This window comes from Scomber scombrus, chromosome 8 (assembly GCF_963691925.1).
Source record: "Scomber scombrus chromosome 8, fScoSco1.1, whole genome shotgun sequence".
NCBI classification, from domain to species: Eukaryota; Metazoa; Chordata; class Actinopteri; order Scombriformes; family Scombridae; genus Scomber; species Scomber scombrus.
In genome coordinates, this window is record NC_084977.1 from 14,405,568 (window position 1) to 14,421,417 (window position 15,850).

Sequence of the window (15,850 nt, forward strand, 5' to 3'; positions counted from 1 at the left end):
TAATCGATTTTTATTGATTCCTTGTTGCAGCCCTAGTTGACATGCCTCTTCAGTTGGCCATAGACAGACAGATCTAAGGGCTGCAAAAGGTGGAAGAAGTGTGGGGGGATGATAGCATTACTACCCGATTCTCTCTTGGCATAGTTCAGCCCATCAACCAACTGGTGGGAGTTATGGTTGTCAAGAACCAGGACCCATTGTCTTTCTCTGCTGCACCTTGTGTATGCCACCAAATGTTTTTAGGAAGTCCAAAAAATGCTCCTCCTTCATCCACCCAATAGGGCTGAACTTCAAGAAATCAGAAATGGTCATGAAAGTTGACCCAGTGGAAAATAAAAAACATACCGTTCCCAGTAGCGGAGACAGCACAAGAGAGGGTGACCAGGTTTCCCCTTTTAGCGGATGTCAAAGACCCCAACTCCTTGTAACCTCTACTGGCTACCACCTTGTTGGGTTTTGTGGACAGTGGTAAAACCAGTTTCTTCCATATTCCAAATGGACTGGGGCTCAACTGGTGTCTTGCCATCACCTCCAAGTTGTTCAAGAACTGGTCCACATTGTGCTTATTAAAGGCACTGGCGCAAGGCCAGTGGCCTCCGGGGTCCTGATTGAGAGTGATGGGTGTCTCTTTAGAATGGCAGAGAACCAGTCTGCCCCTGCTGTCTCCTTCTCTGCCCAGTTTGTGCGGACAGGGACATTATTGTGGACTTCATATGTGTATGCAAGTTTGCAGACAACAGGAGAGAGACCAAAATAAATGTCTGAGGAAGTGATTATGTATTCTGCCAGCTGACTTCCTTGCTCCTCCCTGAAAACTAAATAATAATAATTTTTGATGAAACCCTAATGGCAGGGATGGATCAATTCCATCTCCGGCAACCTCTGATGGACTTATTTTACTGCAATTCCTTGCTAGTGTTCTATAGTTAACCTGAAAGACCTTGGAAGTGCTTCTGATTGTTTTGTTGTGCAGCCTCACCTCTTTGACGGTTCTGAGCATTACATCTGGTGGAGTTCGGCCCTTGTTTGTTATATTGACAAATTCCTTCCCATTTTTGTATCTAAAAAGAAAGAAAGGACTAGATATATCACACCATGCATGTACATGCCAACGAAGGGGTTAGTTGTCACATGTGACAAAATCAACCCTGAACAGAATGTGCAACCCCAACTGGGATTTCTTGCTAGCTGCAAAGCTAACAACCACATGTTGTAGCATAGCTAAGAAAAAAATGGAGCTAGGCCATATACCTTAGGGTGACCAGACGTCCCCGATTTCCGGGGACAGTCCCCGTTTTGGTTGACCTGTCTCCGGTCAAAGCTGTCCCCGAAAATGTCCCAGATTTTGACACTGAATGGGGGAAAAATGCGCGCAGACTCAAAAACCAGTTATTACGGTAGCCATTTAACGCATCGCCAGAGAAGACGTCGTATGACGTACAGACGTTATCAGGACGTACGACCAGACGCAGCAGCGTCAACAACAACAATCTAGAGGCGGCAAAAAGGAAAGAAAAGAAGATCAGCGGTCATAAATGGTATGTTGTGTATGAACTTATTTATTTTGTGTGCAGTAGACTTGGCTGTGTGTGTGTGCGTGTTATGTGAAGTTATGTAACGTTAAAGTAAGTTGTTTATCTCAATTGAAGACCTAACGTAACTTTATAAAAGTCAGTGGACGTTAACATTATGCCAATGTTTTCATATCTGTGATTAGTGAAGCTGTAATGTTAACGTTAGCATGAGATTACCAGGTGATGACATTGTATGTGGCTCTGTTTTGGAAGAGGGGGAGGTGGAAGACTGCTTTGGTAACATATGATTTTCCTGTAGGCATAGGAACATGAGACTCTGTTAAAAATAATAAATTAATTAATAATAAGTCAATGGTTGATAGTTGTGTGTGTTAGGCTAACTTCTGTATTTTGTGTCGGGCTGTGTGGGTAACTAATGACTGTAGTAGTTATAAATGCAGACCATCTGATTGGCTGATGCCCTGAGTCATGTATAATATTAATATACTCATATGTTATGACTTGGTAATTATTATTAATAACATCTTGATGATATTTACTAGCTACTGGTCTGGCAGCTGTCTTTGCACATGACACTTAACTTTGGAAGAGAGATGTTTTTTCTAAAGTATTCTACATTTGTGTTTTTGACACTGCTGTGCTCTACTGATACATGATATTGTGGGTGCTGATATTTTGATTTATTAACCAGGTCCTTTTGTGTAATAAAAGCTGGTTAAAATACATGAAAAAGTACTTGTCCCCATTTTTTATTTCATAATGATAATATTTAATGATTTTTCACTGCTGCATTGAAAATGTCCCCGATTTTCATTTCAAAAATCTGGTCACCTTAATATACCTTTATCTTTAAACTATAGCTCTCTCTTCATATTTTTTTATGGTAATAATTGTTTTATTATAAACTCATTCTGTCAAAGTGGTTTACTCCTGAAAACAGCTCTCTAGAGACCAAAATCTAATGAATATCACAACTAACAGGCATTCACTCTCCCCTCAGGTTGAATTGTAATAACTGATGATCCTCTGACTTTATACATTATAGCCTACACAAATAATTAACATTATACCTAAACATCACTGTGTTAGCATCACCATGAGTGTTAGCATGCCAACATAACCATTTGGCTATTATTATTGCTAGCATACTCTAAAGTAGTATTAATATCAGTTGGGGGCAGCACATGTAAACATAGTACAATGTGAATGTTGTGTTTATACTAATTTTACTACTGTAGTTGCTAATTTTATCTGTCTGATGTTTAGTGAAGGACAGCCAGCAAACATTTTTTTCAGAACATCTGAGAACATCGCTTTGGGAAACATTTTTCACTATTTTCTGATATTTTATAGAGCAAACAAATTCATCAAGGAAATAACTGAAAGATTAATCTGTTTTGCAGCAACAGCGTTCTTCACAGTGGTGAGACTGCACCAAAACAGTCACATTGTGGGCTGTAAAACCAAAACAATGACCTGAAAGATACAAATACTCTGTTGAGCCATATAAAACATTAATTAGTGCAGTTTCAAAGATGTTTTAATAATGTGACACTGGCAGCAGTTATTGCTGTTTTTTCCCTGATGAGTAACAGCTCCTATCTCCTCCTGCCTCCCACACATTTCCTCTCTAAACAGGCAGCACCAGGTCTGACTCCTCCCTGAGACTAATGGTGATTGTGCAGTATTTTTAACCTGCCAATTAATGATCGCAGGCAGTGATGAGATGCTTACCGTTGCCGCTTGTGTAGGCTATCCTGTAATGCTAATTTAGGGCAGAAGAGGGACAAGGGTTGAGAGGCCTGAAAAGAGGCCTGAAAACTCTGTTGGATAATGGGATTTTAGGTGGGAGGACGTTATTAACAAGACTTTGGGCTAGTCTGAGGGAGCATGAGTGTCACATTACTGTGGTGAATCAAGTAATTAGAAAGACAGAAAGGACAGCAGCAAATCAGCTCGAGATGGGGGAACGTGGTGGTGATACTGTGCTGACTTGAAATGTTGAGAGTTTATTCAGAGTTAGAGGCACGCTGCATCCTTCAGTCACAAGTATATGTAACACCATTCTTAATGATGTCCAGATAAAATGTCTGTATAGTTGCCTTTGGTGCTTATCAGACTGTGAATATGCTGTAAACAATAAACAACAGAATTGTCCTGCATTCAAATTTACCTCTAACTGTATGATCCCAAACAGAAACACATCCTTCACAGTCACTGTGATTAGAGAACAAAAAGTGTCATAGCAAGCTCTGATCAAATCTATCTTCAGTTTTTTTACTTTTCCTCTACAATTTGATTTTTAGAGCCAATACTTGGATCATTTGAACATTTGTTAACAACTCATAGACAATGTGACCCTGATTACACACTGAAACCACTGGTTTCATCTTATAGTGTCCAAATCTCCTAATCTTCTTCTGAAAAGTAAGTAAAGCTGCCAAATACATGTAGTTGAGTGGAAAGTACAATATTTCCCTCCAAAATGTAGTGGAGTGGAAGTATCATAACACAGACATAGTACTTGTAGTTACCCACATATGCAAAAACCAGTATAACATACATGTACATTTCAATTTGAGTTCCTGCATTATAAAAAGATAACCTGTCATGTTTAATAAAATAACACATTTATAAGTCATATTTAATACTTCATTTTATACAACTTGAAATTAAATAATTTTAAATAGAAAATAATCTGTGCATGTCACTGTACAAAGGTAAAAAAAAAACTTAAAAGTTAAAAGTATCTTCCTATCCTCAAACCATCTTAGTAATTCTATGGAAGTGCCCTTTAAAAGAACATCCAACAGGTTGGATTTTTTGTTGCAGCGTTACAGTAATGCACAAACTGGATCCGAAATGATCCACTAATACAGATGATATTTTTGACTGTTATTGGCTTACTACAGATATATTGTCACTGTTTATATATTGTCAATAAACAGCAACAAGAAATGTTTGATATGTTATATCTTCGTGTATTATTGTCCTAAAGGTTTATTAATTAGAGTGAAATATATATTGTTATAGGTTATTTTAAATAATTTCTAAAGTTTACTGTTCAGTATGTGATGTTATATTTACTGTATCAAACATGTTTGATTATAAAATGTATTATTCAACTGTAAAATATTCTGACCTAAAACCTTTTTATCTAATTTTATAGATATTTGATGTACTGATGTAAAGCAAAACAATATTGGCCAATAGATGTCTATTATTCTTAAATATCAATAATATATTGACTTCATAATAACGACATAAGCAGTAATATTGTGGAACTTTTCCTTTAATTAAAGTATTTCACACAACAGTAACAGCACATGGAAACCAGCTCCTATTGTTTATCTAAGTCTGGAGAGAAATTAAAGATTTTAGTGTCAAGTATCGGACTGGCACTTTTCAGTTTCATTTTTCAGAAACACCTGTCAAGACAGGAAGACTTGAGAGACACTTCAGTATACACTATATACAGTATATTAAAACAAAACTTCATTAAATGTGACTGATGACTTTTGGCTGGATTGCTATCAAATTTGTGGTCCATAGAGAATAAATCCTGATGACTTAGGTGGTCAACTGAACTGGTAAAAATTCCCCCTTGACCCTCATGTCACTTAGAATGTCAGAACAGCTTTTAAAGACTTTTAAAAACTATTGCTTGGTGATCAACGTCCCAGCACACTGACATCCTGGAGACGACAAGACTTTGGCAAGTAACTGTGCCCAGCCAATCAATACCAAGAAACTTGTTATTTACTTGCTTTTACTTTGCAACATTCTCAAATGTGAAACATAATGTGTATGTTTTCTTTCACAGTTTATGTCTTTTCTGAAACCATTCAGAAAAAAGGGAAAGTGAGACTCTGAGTCTAAAATGGGTTTCTTATCAAATATTTTCTTGTGGATTTTCCAAAACACAGGTGGCTTGTAGTTATACTTAGCCAGTACAAAGGAGTCCAAGAAAACATTCAAATTACTTCTGTCAAGTCAAGAGTAATAGAGACATAGTAAACTTAATTTCCCTTGAACCATTTCCTTAACAGAGAACAATTTTTTTCTTTATTTATTTCTTCAGAAAGGTTATGGATAACGTTGTTCTGTTCACACATGACCAAAATGTTCAACACGTGCAGAATATGAACCTGTGACGAGGCCACATTTTGACTGAAGTCAGCCCTGCCATATGTGGTCAGATAACTGTTTACTGGTTTTCGTTACTCTTTACAGTTCTGTTAAATGATAAGCCACATGAAAACAGTCAAAGCGATCACTTATAAAAATATGACTCAGTTGGACAAAATCTGCAAAACACGTCACCCATATCTCAGGTGTATTATTACAAATATTACTGTTGGCAGCAAATCCTCATCTAGAATCAGAGCACAAGGTGACCCACTAGTTGTACAATAAGAACCTACTAAAGTTTAGTACTGACACATACTGAAGTCATGCTTGAAGAAACCTCAGAGAGGGTTTGGTAACAACAGGGCTGAGTACAATTAAGGAAGTTTTGAGTAGAAAATACAATAACTGTACGAGCAGGCACTGTAAGTTTGCACACAAAGCCAGGTATGCAACAAGGATTACAACAGATCACTGACTGTCACACCATAATAAAGTCAACCAGCAGTGTCACTGTATAGAAAGTATATAGAGCATATCAATAGCAGTGCTACAAGTGCGCTAGAAACACCAGGTGAGACTAATCCTCACAGAATGAAATTGAAGCTTTGGGGCAATATGTAGGAGACCTCACTAATTTGCATCACTCTGATGTCTCTGACTTCTTTTTTCTCCGCAGTCTGTCTCCTCCACTGAGCACTCGAGGCTGCAATCACATGCAATTTCTTCTAATTCCTCAGAAGGACAGCAGAGTACACTGAGAGAAAAGAGGGCTGCTGTTCATGTCAAAACACGTAATATTGTTTTCCTTGTGGCCTCGTTTCACGTATTTCTTTCTTGGCATGCCCATCCCCATGGCGATTGAAATGCCTCTCATCAGCACTCACATACTGGTGCATAATTGGCATTTCACTGACAATTGTAGAAACTAGTACATAGTTGTATACAGTACAAATTCAACACATGTATTAATTATTTTTTAAACAATCCATAGCCATTTTACAAAATACTACATGTTGTACATAGAAAATTAACAGCTTTGGACAAAATGTCATGCTAATAATCAAAACACACACACACACTCTTTCTCTCTCATACATAGTAAGGCTTTAGGGTTTCATAAAACTTTAAGCATGTCATGCAAACGCCAGTGTGTGACGTATTCATGCCATGCAACTGGTACTCGGCACTGTGACATAAGTGCTCTCTTCTTCTCTCACATGAGACATTTAATACATGTACATGCACACAAGTATTTGTCCACTGCCAATACTTTGACTAAGGCAACAGCCTGCTTGCATAAATTGACTGTTTACATGGCTGATGTTTTTATTTTGTTTACACAGTAAAAAAGATGAAAATGACTTTTGATAACCTTGAATATCCAGAATTCGTCTACCAGTGATACTTCTGTTAAAATTAAAATGCCATCCTTCACTTTAGGAAAAAAAAGATGATGAAGAATTTGACATGTTTAACTGAAGGATGTCAGTGACAGCACATAGTTTTAGATTTTTCAGGGCAGTAATTGAGAATTGGGAGGTACAAGTGATCCTGTGGGACTTGAGTGAAGCAGAGTGGAAAGAAATGTTAAGATCTTTCACGTGGCTTACTGCGCAGTTATAACTGTATTCATGGTGTTGAGAATCTAATACTTGCCAATATATTGCCTGAATGTAGAGTGGAGATGCTGTGTCTCAATTTGGCGAGAGCCTGTTGCCTAGCTGCACAAGATTGAATCAAGGTGCCCACACTGAATGAGGCATACGTGACAGACAGCCAGCAGGTGGAACATCCATGCATATAAATGCAGCACCAGTCAAAAAGTTTGGACACAATTCATTCAAGTGGATGGGAAGGTGTGTCCAAATTTTTTACTCATTCTCACATCCTGGTCCATTTAGTCCACTTACACCAACTCACTGAGCCGGGTATCATGCAGTAAAGATGTAACTGGTGGCTATTAAAGACCACTGACTACATTTCTGAGCACTAAAAAACATTTTTTATCAAACAAGTAAAGAAACCTTCTTGTATACAATTTCAAAAATCAATCGTCTTTCAAGATTTGAAAGACTGAATGTTGCAGAAGAATCAAGTAAAACTAAATTTGACTTTGCTTTTTCTGCTTTACTTGAAGTTAATTTGAATTGAAAACAGCTTAAATGTTCTTACTGCACTGGAAGATTTTTTAAATTATAACAAGAAAAATAAACTTTAAAGATACCCTGTGGAGCTTTTGACCACTAGTAGTGCTCTGGAGCAATGATTTTGTGAGTGGGTCCCCTCACTCTCCATTTTTATTGTGCACGTGCATCATAGTACTCAATACAAAAACAACTGTCTGCTGATTGAGAGCTAGTGGCAGTAACCACTAAATATTAAACATAGTAATGTTCAAACAAAGGCAGTGAAGAAAAAGACAGCAAGCAAACATTGAATGTAAAACAATGCATGATTTAAAATATTACAAAATGGTTTTAAGAGGAAGGAAATGAATTTAACATGTTTGTTAGACCTGAATGTAAACATAACTTTAGTTTGTTTACAAGAAAACTCCACAGGGCATCTTTAAGTACTAAATGACAAATTACAAAGTGTAGAGATGTTTTGAATTAAATTTACTTTCTAATAGTTTTACTTTCTAATAAATAAGAACATGATTATCCGAGCCGAATCAAATTATGGCATTCACAGGGCTTAGACTTACTTGCATTATCAATCACATTATAATTCAATTTGTGATGTGCATGTAAATTTGGCTATTGTGCCGGCTCTGTTTGTCCCTCGCCCTCTCCTGGGGGGTGGGCCATTGCAACTGGGATCAAAGGGTCATTTGCACATCAGGATGTAGTGCCACTTCAAAGCATGCGCTGATTCACAAAAGCATCTTTGTGCTGAACACGCGGCGTAGCATCGAATCGCCTCCTGTGCTACTGTGGATTTATGTCACATTACAATAATAAAACCATGCCACATGAAACGTACACAGTGCAGGCAGGGACACAGACAGGCTGATGCACAGGTGTCGTCCAACCTTTGAAACAGACATGGCTGAGACAGTTGGCTAGGAGACAAGTCCAGAAAAAAAAAAACCCCTTTTATCTGTCAAATTCATCTTATGCTGTGGAGCCCAGCTTGGTTTAATGAGCATTCATTATTGGGAGAAGGAACCAGGCAAATCTTGACCACCATACATCCCGCATCTGCAATGTATTTTCTGAGCTTTGCCTCTTTTTTTAGATCTCAGAATAAAGTACCTCCTCCTTTTAGGAATCTGTCTCACTTCTTGGAAACTGTTTGTCTCCTTTCATCTTATAAAAACAGCAGATTGTATAGAAACCAGTGCAAACATCTTATATAACTTTTAATCAGTGTCCTTGGTTTTTTCCTCCTTTGACCTCCAGGTCCTGTGGCTTTAGAGCCCTGCAAGCAGCTTTGTTAGCGGCACTTCTCGCTCTCCCAGCAGTGTGTCCCTCTTGAGGCTGGTGCCTTTGTTTACCACTTTGAACTTAACTGACAGGTTCTTCACCTGCACTGAGCTTATCGAGTCAAAGAAGAAGTCCTCGTTGAAGACAGGGTTGCGGCTGTTCTTGATGATGTTGCTCCTTTGCTTCTGCAGCTTGCCCGGGTTCAGGTAGACGGACACGCAGCAGTTGATGCTCTTGATGTCAAAGTGCTTGTCATAAAGACTCTCCGCTACCAGGACTCGGATGAGCAGGCGGGAGGTGCTGGAGTCATAGTTGGCGCTGATCCTCACCGCCCCACCTTTGTGCAGGTTGATGGTGTGCTCTCTTTGCAGCCCATGGTCTGACCCTCCTGCACCGCCATGGAGGGAGGGGACATGGAGACGTCGCTGAATGTTGGGGCTGGGCTCAGCCGAGCTGCACTCATCAGTGGAGAGGGAGCTGTGGCGAGCGAACGTCCGCTTGGCTTTCACCACCTTTGCCTGTGTCTCATGGGTAAAGATCTTGAGCAGGGAGGCGGAGCGGGATAGCAGAGGAGAGCTGAAGGGAGAGGACTCAGCTGAGGAGCAGGTGTCACTTTCCCCACCACTGAAGTATCGATACGGATTCATGTGAGAAGAGTTGAAGTCAGCTGGATTCAGATGATTTCCTCCTTCACTGCTTTTCCCCTGAGTCTTTCTCTGGGTGTTTGGGGAGGTGATGGGGCTGGAAATGTCACTGTGGAATAGTGACTCTTTACGGCGGGTATGGGGGCTTTCCTTCAATGTCGCAAAGCCATATGAGGTTTGGGTCTTGGGAACATAAGGTAGGGACATGGCGGTCTGTGACTGGGGATCTGCATTGGTGTCTCCAGCCACAACATCATCAGCGCTCTCTATCTGTATGATGTGGCGGTTTGCCGCTCTCAACAAGTTCTTTGTGTCCCCAGCGATCTTGGCTACCAAACGTGGGCTTCTTGGGCTGCTGATCTTCTTCCCACTGCTAATGGTTTGCTCTGAAGTGGACGGCTGCAGTCCCTCATTGGGCTTCAAGCTTGGAATCTCGGGCTCTGGAGGGCAGCTGACCAGCTTCGGTGGGATGAAAAAGTCAGGGATCTTGTCAGGGGTGAGGACGTTGCTGTAGGCTGGTGCAACGCCTTTCTTGTCTCCATTTTCACCCTGTCGCAGCACACTAGTCTCCACCGACCCTCGGATCTTATCCAGAACCCACATGGTCCCACCAGACAGTGGGATGTGTGGGCGTGTGGAGTCGGTGCAGTCACGTGTATCTGCAATTAATAACACAGGGGGAGATGTAAACGATCAGAGGATGGTTAGTCCACGGAGAGAAGAAAGAAAAAAAGCTCCGAGATACAAATGCTGTCTAAGAAACCTCAAGAATTTAAGAGGATTAAGAGTGAATAAAGCAGAAAATACAAAAGCAAAATTACACCACTGAATTTGAGCTTCACTATTGAAGCTCTTGACTGGAGAACTTATGTTGTGAAAGCTCACACAAAGATATACACTGCAGCTTTAAAAGAGCATTATTTAAGTCTGTAGGCTGCTTAAATTTTAGGACAGGGACTAATAGCCAACAGATCTTACATATTATGTAGGATTTTTCTAAAAAGCAACCCACTAGAATTTTGTAGGATGTATGTATCTACAGAGACTCTGCCTGTATTTTCTTTGCTGTATTTTGCTGTATTCGGGAGACTTCTATACCTCAAGCTTTGGGCCAATAACAGCATGCAGGGTGTGAGGTCAGGACTTTAATGTAGCACCTAGGTTACATGACTGTCTCCGTCTCTCTCCTCTGCTTCACTCTGCTCTCTGTGTCTGTGTCATGGATGTATAAGGAACTGCAGGTATGTGTGTCAGTTTGACCAAAGGTGGGCCTGAGCTACACACACACACACACACACACAGTTGCAGTTGCATTCACACAAAATTCTGCAATGCGGCATCTTCCCGCAGGGTTGTGGGGAAGTCTGGATGTGTTTATCTGTACTTTAGAACATAACCAATGTGACACAGAAAAGGACATTTATATTAACATATTTATCTAATTTACAGCTTTGTCCTGCAGTGCTGCTTGCTCTCATCATTCACTCTCTACCTCACTCAACCATTGCTGCTCTCTCTCTCTCTCTCTCTCTCTCTCTCTCTCTCTCTCTCTCTCTCTCTCTCTCTCTCTCTCTCTCTAGCTTGTTGAGCAGTGGAGGAGGGGCCAACTTTGAATGTTGCATGTTTACAAACGCCAATTCACAAATCCTGCATAGTATGCTTTTAATAAGCAGCAATGTGAAATTTGAATAAATTATACAAGATCAACCAAAATTCAATTATAATACGATAGCCTATACAAAAAAAATAAAGAAAAGAAAAGAAAAGAAAGAAAAGACAGAGTCAACCTATTTTAGACAGTAGAGTGGCTTAATTTATTGGTCATATAATTACAGAGTAGCCTACAGAGAGTAGATTAAGATCAAAGCTGGAGCAACTTTACTTTTTCCATATGATTCCTAATATTTATAAAGGACACAATCTAAAGTCCCTCCTTCTATTAATCCTCATGCGTATTAATTATGTATAAAATAGGTGTGCTCTGTCCTCACTCGACAAGGCTGTTTTTGTGCATTTTATTCTTAAAAAACTAACAAAATAACTGTCTAAAACGGTTTTTTCTGCGTTATTTAAAAGAAAAATCATAAAATAATCATTCACAGTCAATTTTTTTAATATTAATGATCCAATAACAACCTAAATATTTTGATCCAAAAAGTTGAGGGAAAATATTGCATAAAAGTTACTAATTAAATGTCAGTTCAACAGGTGCGAGAAAGCTTCCTCCCGTTGCGGACCAGTCCGCTCTCCAAAACGCCTAAAATGAAATGTGGCCATGAAAACACACACACACAAACACACACTGCTTCTGTATGTACATTAAGAGAACAATATACTCACAGAGCAATAAAAAAAGGGCACACACTCTTCTCTTTCCTCTTGCTCCTTTGGTAACAGGTGTTTTCTCTTCGGGTCCTCCTCTGTGCGCTCCGCGGCGCTGCTCTGATCCTCTGAGTGTCTCTGCTCCGGAGCGCCCGTCGTGCGTTTTATAGACGGCACAGAGCTCCAGCTGACCAATAAGATCAAACAGTGCGTTTCCGTGTTTCCCAGCAGAAACAGCCAGAGACACATTTGTCATATAATCAAGGGCAGAGGAACCTTACAGGTGACTTTAACATGTTATAACCAGTTCAGTCACAGCCAGGTTTTCACAGTCAGTGCAGCTCCAAATTGAACAAATCTGATGTTTTATGATAATATTTGTGTTGCTATGACATATTATCTGAGTATCAGACATTACTGTCACATTTTCTCCATTTATTTTCGGTTTTTGATTGTTCTTAGCTACACTGTTGTTTCTCAACCCTGCAGCCTGACTCTCTCATTCTCTGAACTCAGATTGAACTTTTAATCTATCAGACACTTTATTCATAAACTCCGGCCTCATCCAATTTGTTTTTGTTTGTTTGTTTTTTCACTTCAACAAACAGCACAGAGCTTTTGTGTCAGCAAATAATTATATACAAAAAGACTGTGCCTGTTTGAACAGGAAAAGAACATGCAGCTGAGCAGACAATGCATGCACCTGTGTGCTGTGTGGTCTGATTCAATTTACAGCAGCTTTTTTTCCCACTCCTCTTTTTTGTCTGTCTGTCTTCGAGTTTAAACCGACTGATCGGTTTCCCTGGAAACTTTACTATAGCAACAAATACATGTGTCTGTCTAAAATAGGAAGGGCCCCACTGACTTCATTGATCTGCAGGACAAAAAAGCACTTTATTTGTCCAGATTGCTTGGTTTTCAGTCATGTGTCATGCAGCCCGATACAGCCACTGCTTTATCAGACATCAGTTGCACAGAGACAATAATAGCACTGCATTGACTTGTCAACAAACACTGCAGTCGGTCTGGATAGGATTTTAGAAATGTAGGTTTCAGTAGCTGTAAGTCAATACTGTATGGCGACAGTGAGGACACTGGCAACAACACTCACACATCACCTTTACAAACTGATGACTGACAAACATTTACTGTGAATAGCCCTTGAATAGGTGTCTGCTCTGCCTGTCTCTGCCTCACTCAGATGGATAATGAAAGGAGCTTGATTGTTGTGGATGGACATGGCCTTCTTATCAAAGCTAATTGGGAGCTTGCAGAGAAAAACAAGCAGCGCTTTACAATGGATGAGCAATTAGATTTAACTTGCATTTGATTTTTTTTTTCAGTCTGTGAAATGATGTCCTGTGAAATACACAAATCTTTTGTTGTGTGTTCATGTAGGAGCCATCCTTTATAGTTGGAAGACGATTTGAACGTGTTTTTAGGGACTTTAAACCTGCATTAATGGATTTTTTTTGGCCACTGTGGGGCAATTGTGAAAACAACATTCATATAACTTTCTGCCTTCAAAAGGAACTCATAGGATAAACCAGGCTAATTGTTTTATACAAAGTAACACGTGTATTGTGGATAAGATCAACAATAGCTTACAACTTATTTTTCCAAACATTTGTTTATTTTATAATATTGTGAGGAGATATCTGGACAACCCTGTTAGTGACTGTTTGTACACGCCCGGGTGGTGGGCCAATTAAGGAGAGAGTCCAGGGCCGTTTTTTAGTCCCAGTCCCTGGAAGTCATGTACACCAGGGGTCCTCAAACTATTTTGGAGTCAGGGACTCCTTACAGGGGAAAACATTTCAACGATTAATAAGATGTGCTTATTTGTACTCTTAGATGCCATTGGTACTTACTATTTGTATTCTAAAACGTTTCAACCTAAATAGTCCAGACCTGTTTCAAAGTGAAAAACAGGAAGACACTTCAGTTTAAATCATGTTAATACCACTTAAATACTTTTAAACAGAAGGTCATTTTGCTCAAATTGCATTTGGACTCAACTTAATAGCATTTATACTTTTAAAGTAATTGAGAAAATGAACAACCTAGCCTAGTGCTAATAAACCCAGACATTTAAAAGTGACCTTCAGTAAGTGGTTCAACTTTAAAATAATGTACTTATTGCTCTTTATTCAAAGCTCTGAACAAATCAAAAGAAGTTATCATAACAGTGTTACAGAACACATTATAGTAATTAGACCTATGACTTCAGATGATTTGATTGAAATATTTGCATTAGGCTACATCTTATTCTTAGCTCACACAATTTAACAATAACTCACTTGATGAGCTCACCTAAATGGATGAGATGAGTGAGTCTGTCTGTCACCACACAGTTTCTCCATCCTTGAAGTGATGAATGACAGGCAGACTCTAAGATCATTCTCTGCATGCAAACCAGCCCTGTGCTTAGTCTTGATAGCAGTCATACTGAAGAATGATGACACACAGAGGTAAGTGTTAGGAAAGGGGAGCAATATTCGCATGGCCTCAGCAGTGACTTAAGGGAGGTCCAAAAGGCTGCATAAGGCATCTGCTGGAATCAGGCCTTCAGTGTCCTATAATAGGATAAATCCAACAGCTCCTCTTCTGCCCTACCAGTAAGGAAACCCTTTACTGCTGGGGAAAAGGGGTCCTACACCCAGTCCCAGGCAACAGTATTCACATTGGAGAAGTAGGAACTGAAGTGCTCTCTCAGTGCAGTAATGGGAGAGGTGGCTATCTCACTAACTATAGCCACAGACAGGCTGGGTGTGTGTGTGGAGAAACTCAGTTATTTGGGCAACATGTCTGTTACTCAGTCTTGTATCCTTCTTCTCCATAACTCTGTTTTCTTCATGGAGGGAATGAAGCCTCCTTCGATAGAGAAGATGAAGCTGTTGTGCAAGTTGAATGCTTCAGTAAGATAGGCCAGTTTCGCTTTTTGTCTTCTATCATAAAGTTTGACATTTCACTGCGTAGCTCAAACACCTGCTGCAAAACTTCACCACAAGACAGCCATCACAGTTCAGAATGATGTAGTAGTACATCATTCCCAGCATCCACCTCTCCACAAATTTGCCAAAGCAAATGTGATTTCCGTTGACTTGATCAAATTAATTGCAGTCACAACTGTGTTAAAAACACAGACTGGACTGCCAATGCGGGCCCTACTTTGAGAATCACACCCTCTTAGCTGCAAACAGTGTACACAAGGAGCAATGTTACCATTCATTTGGAGTCGTGGAGTCTGCCAAAAACAACACTATATAGCGAGTGAACCAACAGTAAAGTTGCAACAATGAGCTGATACTTGCTTTAAAGCTCTGTAAAGCTGAGTGGAGCTGCAGAGTCAGGTGATAATTCTCAATAGGTTGATCACTAGTCATTTGATACATTGTTATTGTAAAAAAATATAAATTACTGCCCCTTTATGTCAGGTTGGTATGTTATGTCTACACCAAAATGTATGGATACAAGCTATCAGGCACATAAAACATTTAACAGTGATAAATTCTATTTTTATAACTTTTTGACATTCAGAGACATATAACATATATTAACCCACATGCAAACATAACCATGTATGTTTACACATGTGTACCTGCAAATATGCAAGCACAAAAATCCAAGTCAATAGAGGACGATAAACTTGCCACATGACATTTCTCACCAGGTGATGAAAGAGAACCCGGATGTTATGGTTCAACATGTAGTTGCAAAGATACACATCAGGGCAGCCCGAGCATAGCATGTAAACAATGTCCGCTATTCAAGATCTGAGTGGAGATAA

At 39.6% G+C, this 15,850-nt stretch overlaps 1 protein-coding gene across 1 annotated transcript; it reads right to left on the minus strand.

Moving 5' to 3' along the window:
- Positions 1 to 9,081: 9,081 nt before the first annotated feature.
- Positions 9,082 to 10,341, minus strand: LOC133985120 (C2 calcium-dependent domain-containing protein 4C). Its single transcript, XM_062424687.1, has one exon. The coding sequence runs from the start codon at positions 10,339 to 10,341 to the stop codon at positions 9,082 to 9,084; it is 1,260 nt and encodes a 419-aa protein (XP_062280671.1).
- Between the last annotated feature and the right edge of the window lie 5,509 nt (positions 10,342 to 15,850).

Excerpts from the sequence above, each read along its gene's own strand:
- LOC133985120 (XM_062424687.1), bottom strand. The coding sequence starts at position 10,341 with ATGTGGGTTCTGGATAAGATCCGAGGGTCGGTGGAGACTAGTGTGCTG.